Source organism: Camelina sativa, chromosome 11 (assembly GCF_000633955.1).
Source record: "Camelina sativa cultivar DH55 chromosome 11, Cs, whole genome shotgun sequence".
Lineage (NCBI taxonomy): Eukaryota > Viridiplantae > Streptophyta > Magnoliopsida > Brassicales > Brassicaceae > Camelina > Camelina sativa.
Window position 1 is genome coordinate 9,698,623 of NC_025695.1, and position 7,755 is coordinate 9,706,377.

At 37.0% G+C, this 7,755-nt stretch overlaps 2 protein-coding genes across 7 annotated transcripts in view; both read right to left on the bottom strand.

Moving 5' to 3' along the window:
- LOC104727792 (probable inactive receptor kinase At4g23740) overlaps positions 1 to 2,701 on the bottom strand; it is a 3,678-nt gene extending 977 nt beyond the window's left edge. The window contains exons 1-4 of one of the 6 annotated variants that reach the window (XM_019233136.1): positions 2,472 to 2,701; positions 715 to 2,019; positions 273 to 623; positions 13 to 178 (exon numbers count right to left, since the gene is read on the bottom strand). In XM_019233136.1, coding sequence (XP_019088681.1) covers positions 13 to 178; positions 273 to 623; positions 715 to 1,987 — 1,790 coding nt within the window. In that variant the 5' untranslated portion in view covers positions 1,988 to 2,019; positions 2,472 to 2,701. Of the gene's footprint in view, positions 1 to 12; positions 179 to 272; positions 624 to 714; positions 2,105 to 2,187; positions 2,396 to 2,471 lie in introns of those variants that run through there. The other 5 variants (XM_019233135.1, XM_019233132.1, XM_019233138.1 and 2 more) reach the window with 5 other exon arrangements.
- On the bottom strand, positions 5,688 to 7,208 carry LOC104717921 (putative glucose-6-phosphate 1-epimerase; the record flags this gene model as incomplete). The annotated part of the gene is given in 6 exon segments (XM_019231682.1): positions 5,688 to 6,131; positions 6,218 to 6,420; positions 6,525 to 6,659; positions 6,747 to 6,913; positions 6,998 to 7,054; positions 7,134 to 7,208. Coding segments are annotated over 6 exon segments (807 nt in total), but the record flags the coding sequence as incomplete, so codon positions are not given.

A 7,755-nucleotide genomic window follows, 5' to 3' on the forward strand; every position in this document is an offset into this window, starting at 1 on the left:
GACATCTTCGGCCTCTGGTCTGCTGCTTTCACAACACAAGACATTGCAATCTGCAACATCTCAACCATCTCTTCTTCTATGTTTGCATACCTCAGAAGCTCGATGTCGAATACTTCTGCCGTCCATTCCTCTCTCACTACCGAATGTACCCATCGAACCAAGTGGATAATCTCGTCCCCTACAGTTTCCATTTCCCAAAAATGATTAGAACTGAATACATATTGTAACCGTTAAAACATGGTCCAGTCTCCTCGGGTTATATAACTTTATACCTGCGGTTGTGTGAATGGGCGATTTTCCGGTGAGTAGTTCCAGCAGCACGACGCCGAAGCTGTAGACATCTGACAACTGAGAAGACTTTCTTGTGTCGGTTACTTCTGGTGCACGGTAACCAGCTTGTCTAGAGATCGGTGGAGCAAGAGGGCTCATCACAGCTGTTAATCCAAGATCAGAGACACAGCCACTACGCTCTGAATTCAAGAATATATTTGAAGATTTAATGTTCCCATGGACGAGTTTCCCATTGTTTTCTTTGTGGATACGAGCAATCCCTTTAGCTGCACCTATCGCAATTCTCATTCTGGTTTCCCAGTCTAGAGGAATCCTGTTTTCTCCTCTGTTACCTGTAAAGATCCAGTTGAATCAACAATGAGCCTCAAACCACATCTTGTAGCTATGATGATGCATTTTAGATCAAGAAAGAGAAAAACATACCATGAAGCAAAGAAGCAACACTTCCTTGGCTGAAATAGTCATAAACCATTAGCTTCTCGTCTTTGGAGTAATAGTAAGCCTTAAGCTCCACAACGTTCTCATGCTTAATACCACCAATGATCTCCATCTGCTGCTCAAAATCTCGTTTCCCAGCGGCAACATCCTTAAGCCGTTTCACAGCAACAGAAGTAGCATCTTCAAGAACAGCTTTGTACGTTGTACCAAACGTGCCTTTACCAAGAACCTCAGCAGAAGCTCTCAACAGATCCTCAAGATCAAACGAGTAGTTACATCCTTCAAAGAAAGATAACCTGTTGTTCACATCTTCCATCCTCGAAACGAATTTCTCAGGAGACATCCCTCCTTTCTTCTTCTTCTGCAGCTTAGTATCCGAAACAATCCCATCACCTCGTCTTAAGTTCCTTCTCACGTAACAAACAGCCAGCACAAATGCCAAAGCCGCAACTACCACAATGGAAACAGAGATAACGATCAATAGAAACACCGTCTCTGATAGCCCCAAGAAGTGATCTTTCTGTTTCTGATGAGTCTGCTCGGCAGGTGGAGGCGGCGGTTCAAAGATGGAGACGTCACCAGGAGGAATAATGCCGATGCCTTCATAAGAGGAAGACGAGAATCTTCGAAGCCAACTAGGTATAGGTCCATTGAGGTTATAATTGTTGGACAAGTCAATGTGTTGGAGAGTAGAGAGCACACTAAGATCAGGGATATCACCAGAAAGCAAGTTGTTAGCAAGATTCAACGACTGTAAACGGTTGAGACGAGACAACGAACTCGGGATTGTTCCATTAAACCCGTTGTTGGAAAGATTCACACTAGAGAGATTCTTCCAGACAGAGAAATCTAAAGGCAGAGAGCCAGACAAGCTGTTGTCTTGTAGATAAAGAAAGGCCAAGTCTTTCAACTCGACGAAATCAGCTGGGAACTCTCCGGAGATTCGATTGGATCTGAGACTGAGGACTCTGAGAGAAGAGAGTCTGCTTATAGTGTTGGAAGGAATCTGACCATTGAGTCCAACCCCTGGTAGTCTAACAGCTATGATCCGAGATCTGTCTTTATTGCAAGTAACTCCGGTCCAGATGTTGCAGACTTGTGAAGTCTCGTTCCAGTTGAGTGAGCGTGTGGGACGCATAATGGTAAGAAACTCGAGTAATGCGCGTTTGTCTTCTAATGGATCTGCATTTGCTCCTCCATAGATAAACAAACATAGAGACAGAATCCATAGAGAAGAAGAAAAGCTCCAAGCTTTCATTTTGAAAGTAGGAAACGAGCTGTTTCTTGAATCTGGAGCTGGAGAAGAAACAATCAAAAACCCAATTAACTCTCAAAAATCTGATTGATGATTGATGATGATGATGATGATGAGGATATATAAATGGTGAAAAAATTTGGTAACTTTAATTTAAAATAAAAGGTACGAAAAAAGCAAAAAAAAAAAAAACTGCGGATTACAAAAGTAAAAGGGGAATCTTGAAGTTGTTCTATGCGATGCGACCACCACTGGAACTATTTTAAAATCGAAACAGGAGTGGGAGACAGAGAAAGAGAGAGAGAGACTTTAAGCTTCGAAAGTGACGAAACTGTAACATTCGAAGCTTTAATTTAAACTCTAAAAAAAAAAAAAAACCTAAAATTTCTGTGAATTATAAAGTTGACAAAAAAGTGAAACCTTAACTCTATATTAACAGACTAATAATTATTATAATTGGAAGCTAGAAAAAAATTGAATTGGTAACCTCGCTTTTTTTCTCCAGATCTGAACTTTATTGTCGACCCTCGCGCTCTCAGTGTTTCTTCTTCTCGAGAATCGAATCAGGTTTGCTGACTAAAGAAATATAAGAGGAAGAGAGACGAACTCATAAATTACGGAGTGGTGATAATGTGAAGAACGGAGCTAGGAACCGCCATTGAAACACTAGTGAAGTTAAGGGAGCTTGTGAATTTTTTATTTTTAATGAATAATTCCAAGCAACGGATATAAATTTATTTTGTTCTCTTTTTTTGGCATTCAAGTGGGTGAAAGTGACGAGGGGAAGAAAGATACTGTGTGATACGACTTTTTTATTCGGTTTACAGATTGGTCACCGGTTATTTAATACCGAACCGGGGACCATTTAGCTTTTATGTACCGGATATTTATTTATTGTGTTATCATATTAAGGTTTGGGATTTCAATTTCCTTATCGATCTTTGTCATATTTTAAATAGGGTAAGATAAATTGGAACATTAGCTAATTTCTAAAACAATAGTAATTGTGAAGCCGGTTTGAGTTTTATGAACCGATATAGACATAACCGGGATGATAAGACATAAGAGTTAATTTAGTCAACGCTAACGAAAAAGAGATTAGTTTATGTTAATCGAGTTAAAGGAAGAAATTATCTAACTTACCAAAACGTTTATGCAATATTATTTAGTACGTTTTTATTTGTTTCTACTTTACTTGTCATTTATGAAGCTTTACAAAGCCTGAATTCAATGCGTATCGATTTCTACCATTTTTATATAATTTTTTTTCTTCCTCTACTCTTTGGGGGCATTAATAGGATACTTATAATAAGAGTATATTCTTTTAAAAATAGTAACTGNTTCTTCCAGACAGAGAAATCTAAAGGCAGAGAGCCAGACAAGCTGTTGTCTTGTAGATAAAGAAAGGCCAAGTCTTTCAACTCGACGAAATCAGCTGGGAACTCTCCGGAGATTCGATTGGATCTGAGACTGAGGACTCTGAGAGAAGAGAGTCTGCTTATAGTGTTGGAAGGAATCTGACCATTGAGTCCAACCCCTGGTAGTCTAACAGCTATGATCCGAGATCTGTCTTTATTGCAAGTAACTCCGGTCCAGATGTTGCAGACTTGTGAAGTCTCGTTCCAGTTGAGTGAGCGTGTGGGACGCATAATGGTAAGAAACTCGAGTAATGCGCGTTTGTCTTCTAATGGATCTGCATTTGCTCCTCCATAGATAAACAAACATAGAGACAGAATCCATAGAGAAGAAGAAAAGCTCCAAGCTTTCATTTTGAAAGTAGGAAACGAGCTGTTTCTTGAATCTGGAGCTGGAGAAGAAACAATCAAAAACCCAATTAACTCTCAAAAATCTGATTGATGATTGATGATGATGATGATGATGAGGATATATAAATGGTGAAAAAATTTGGTAACTTTAATTTAAAATAAAAGGTACGAAAAAAGCAAAAAAAAAAAAAACTGCGGATTACAAAAGTAAAAGGGGAATCTTGAAGTTGTTCTATGCGATGCGACCACCACTGGAACTATTTTAAAATCGAAACAGGAGTGGGAGACAGAGAAAGAGAGAGAGAGACTTTAAGCTTCGAAAGTGACGAAACTGTAACATTCGAAGCTTTAATTTAAACTCTAAAAAAAAAAAAAAACCTAAAATTTCTGTGAATTATAAAGTTGACAAAAAAGTGAAACCTTAACTCTATATTAACAGACTAATAATTATTATAATTGGAAGCTAGAAAAAAATTGAATTGGTAACCTCGCTTTTTTTCTCCAGATCTGAACTTTATTGTCGACCCTCGCGCTCTCAGTGTTTCTTCTTCTCGAGAATCGAATCAGGTTTGCTGACTAAAGAAATATAAGAGGAAGAGAGACGAACTCATAAATTACGGAGTGGTGATAATGTGAAGAACGGAGCTAGGAACCGCCATTGAAACACTAGTGAAGTTAAGGGAGCTTGTGAATTTTTTATTTTTAATGAATAATTCCAAGCAACGGATATAAATTTATTTTGTTCTCTTTTTTTGGCATTCAAGTGGGTGAAAGTGACGAGGGGAAGAAAGATACTGTGTGATACGACTTTTTTATTCGGTTTACAGATTGGTCACCGGTTATTTAATACCGAACCGGGGACCATTTAGCTTTTATGTACCGGATATTTATTTATTGTGTTATCATATTAAGGTTTGGGATTTCAATTTCCTTATCGATCTTTGTCATATTTTAAATAGGGTAAGATAAATTGGAACATTAGCTAATTTCTAAAACAATAGTAATTGTGAAGCCGGTTTGAGTTTTATGAACCGATATAGACATAACCGGGATGATAAGACATAAGAGTTAATTTAGTCAACGCTAACGAAAAAGAGATTAGTTTATGTTAATCGAGTTAAAGGAAGAAATTATCTAACTTACCAAAACGTTTATGCAATATTATTTAGTACGTTTTTATTTGTTTCTACTTTACTTGTCATTTATGAAGCTTTACAAAGCCTGAATTCAATGCGTATCGATTTCTACCATTTTTATATAATTTTTTTTCTTCCTCTACTCTTTGGGGGCATTAATAGGATACTTATAATAAGAGTATATTCTTTTAAAAATAGTAACTGTTTCTTCGGTGTATTAAATATTGGACCGACCCAATTATAGAATTTATGGTGCATCATAATCGACCAATAATTTCAAATCTTTCATGATTATTGTGATGATTTTATACCCATCTTACCACGGTTGATTCCTCTTTCTCTTTTCGCTACCTCCAACATTGAGTGGCAATGAGTATCAGGCCATTAACTAAAGCCTTTTGAATCTAGAAATAATTATTTTTATTTAGTTTTTATTCTTAACATACCCATTTAGACTAGCTTATGGTTTTTTTGAGGAAGGGGGTTTGTCTTTATACTCTGTTTAATTGGCAGTCTTTTGTGGATGTTTCTCTTGTTAAGGGAATTTTTGTTGTTGCTGGGGGACCTTTATGGTGGTACCTCAGGTCCAGCACCTCCGAATGGGGTTGGAGGGCGTGCTAGATTAGGCTAATTTGTCTCTGTGGTTGTTGGTTTATGCTAGCTCTTGTACATTGATGGATTAATATAAAACTTAGACGACAAAAAAAAAAAATACTAGCTTAAGGTTATAGAAATGGTTTATTCAATAATTGTTAACCATGAGAACAAGAAAGCTTTATTTATTAATTGAAGATTTAACAAAATAAAATAATACAAATTTCATATAGTATAACAATATCTTCATACACAAGTTAATTAAATCTCGCACAAAACCAGGATCTTATCTAGTCACTTCCTAAAAATGGGTGACCTTTTCAAATCTCAGGTTTCCTTTTTAATATTTCGGATTCTGATCATACCGAAGAATCAATCACAAACACACTGTGATGTTCTTCTATAGACTATACATAAAAAAACAATAGCCAATGAAAAGACACACAGAAGAATCGGTTTTCCATTACCGGTATCGGTTATTTCAGGTGGATAAGACAAGCGAGAGGTTTAATTTCCCGGTCCATTCTTCACCCGGTTTCAAGGTGATGGGTTTCTCAATGGCTGCTCCATCAACACACAACATGTGTTTATACTCATCATCTCCCAAATCCGCCAGTGCTCTAGCTTTCTTCTCCCATGGATTCCATACCACTGCGATAAAACCGAGAATCTGATTCTGTTAAAATACCGGTTAGAAAAAAAAAGGCGGTAAAAGTTTTCGATATTTTTGATCTTACCAACATCGGGTAGACCTTCTTTCCTGATAAGGAATGTGCGTTTTCTTTCATGGTCGAAAACAGCAACCACGTCTTTAGAATTTAGGTACACTCTATCGATCTCAGATTCAAAGGTTAGTGCATCGCCTTGCTCTGTAAAACGTTCTTTCTCGTGCAAGTTATCAAGATAGTCGAGAGTTTCCAGCCCTTCAAGTCTAACTTCACTGAGAAACACCAAATAAAGAGAAAGAAAGCATTAGAACTCTTTAAGGTTTTCTTATGTGTGATCAGTAAAGAGACTAGAGAGAGGCTAAACTCAGTGTTTCACCTAATATCGGAAATGGAGAAGTAAGTGTGATAGGCAATGGCAAAGCTAAAAGGCTTTGAATTGATGTTTCTGACTCGTGATATCAGTGTTAGGTTCCCATCTAATGCCAATGAGACTCTCAGGTGAAACTCAAAGCTGAAACAAGAGCAATACCATTTTAATATGGAGAAAATACAATATCACATCATATCGAGGAATCAACTTATGATCCGGTTTGCAAACCTGTGAGGCCAGATCCTCATAGTGTCTTCATCGGATGATTTAAGTACCAAATCGACAAAGGCTTTGCCGGTTGAGTCAAATGAAGGTAAAGCAGGTGGATTGTTTTCCACAAGCCACATCTTGTTTCTTGCAAACCCGTGTTGCTCGAGTGATCCTCGAGTTCCAAACTTTTTAAAGGAGAAAGTACATATTTTTAAGCAAAGTGATCAAAACCAAGGTTATTCATGTGAAGATTTGAGGAGTCTATGTACCTGAGGAAAGCATATAGGGATTCCTCCTCGTACCGGATGAGGAGGCTTTGAGTTGGCCTGAAACAAGAGCATAAAGTTCACCAAATTTGACATAAAAAATAGCTGCAAAAATGTTGAAAAAAGCAGAGTTCTATACCTTGGTGCTTGTGAATAACAATTCATCACCCTTCTCAGTCTTCCAAGAAAGAACTTGTCCTCCATGTAAACTAATCTGAACAAAGCATCATCCGAAAAAAAAAAACCGTCAGTTCAATAAGGCGAAATGGAAATGCTTATGAATATGAAGGCCAGAATCACAAAGAAAACCATAGTTCCCATGAACAAAAAAAAAAACAAAAAAAAATATAGATTGATTCATCTTGTTAAGAGAGTTTGAAGTAACAGCAACCATGAAGCCTTCAACTTTAAACAAGAATGGAGAACCCAAATCACCAATTAAAAACAGAGCAATCAAACACGCTTATAAGTTAGATATAACGCTCTGATACAGAGAAACTCAATTAACACATATTCCCCTAAAAATCCGACCTTTTTGGACCAATTCAAATGTATAAAAGACAGGATACAATCCAACAGTATAGAGAATCCCATATTTTTTAATCTGAAAGATGAAACTCTAATCCTCTAGTAGCAAAGAAGAGTTTGGAAGAGGAAAAACATCAAACAGTTAGTGGGCAAATGTTAAAAAGTCAACATCTTATCCTCTATCTCTATCACACGAATCAAAATTATGAATCTCTTTTTTTTTTTTTTTTTTT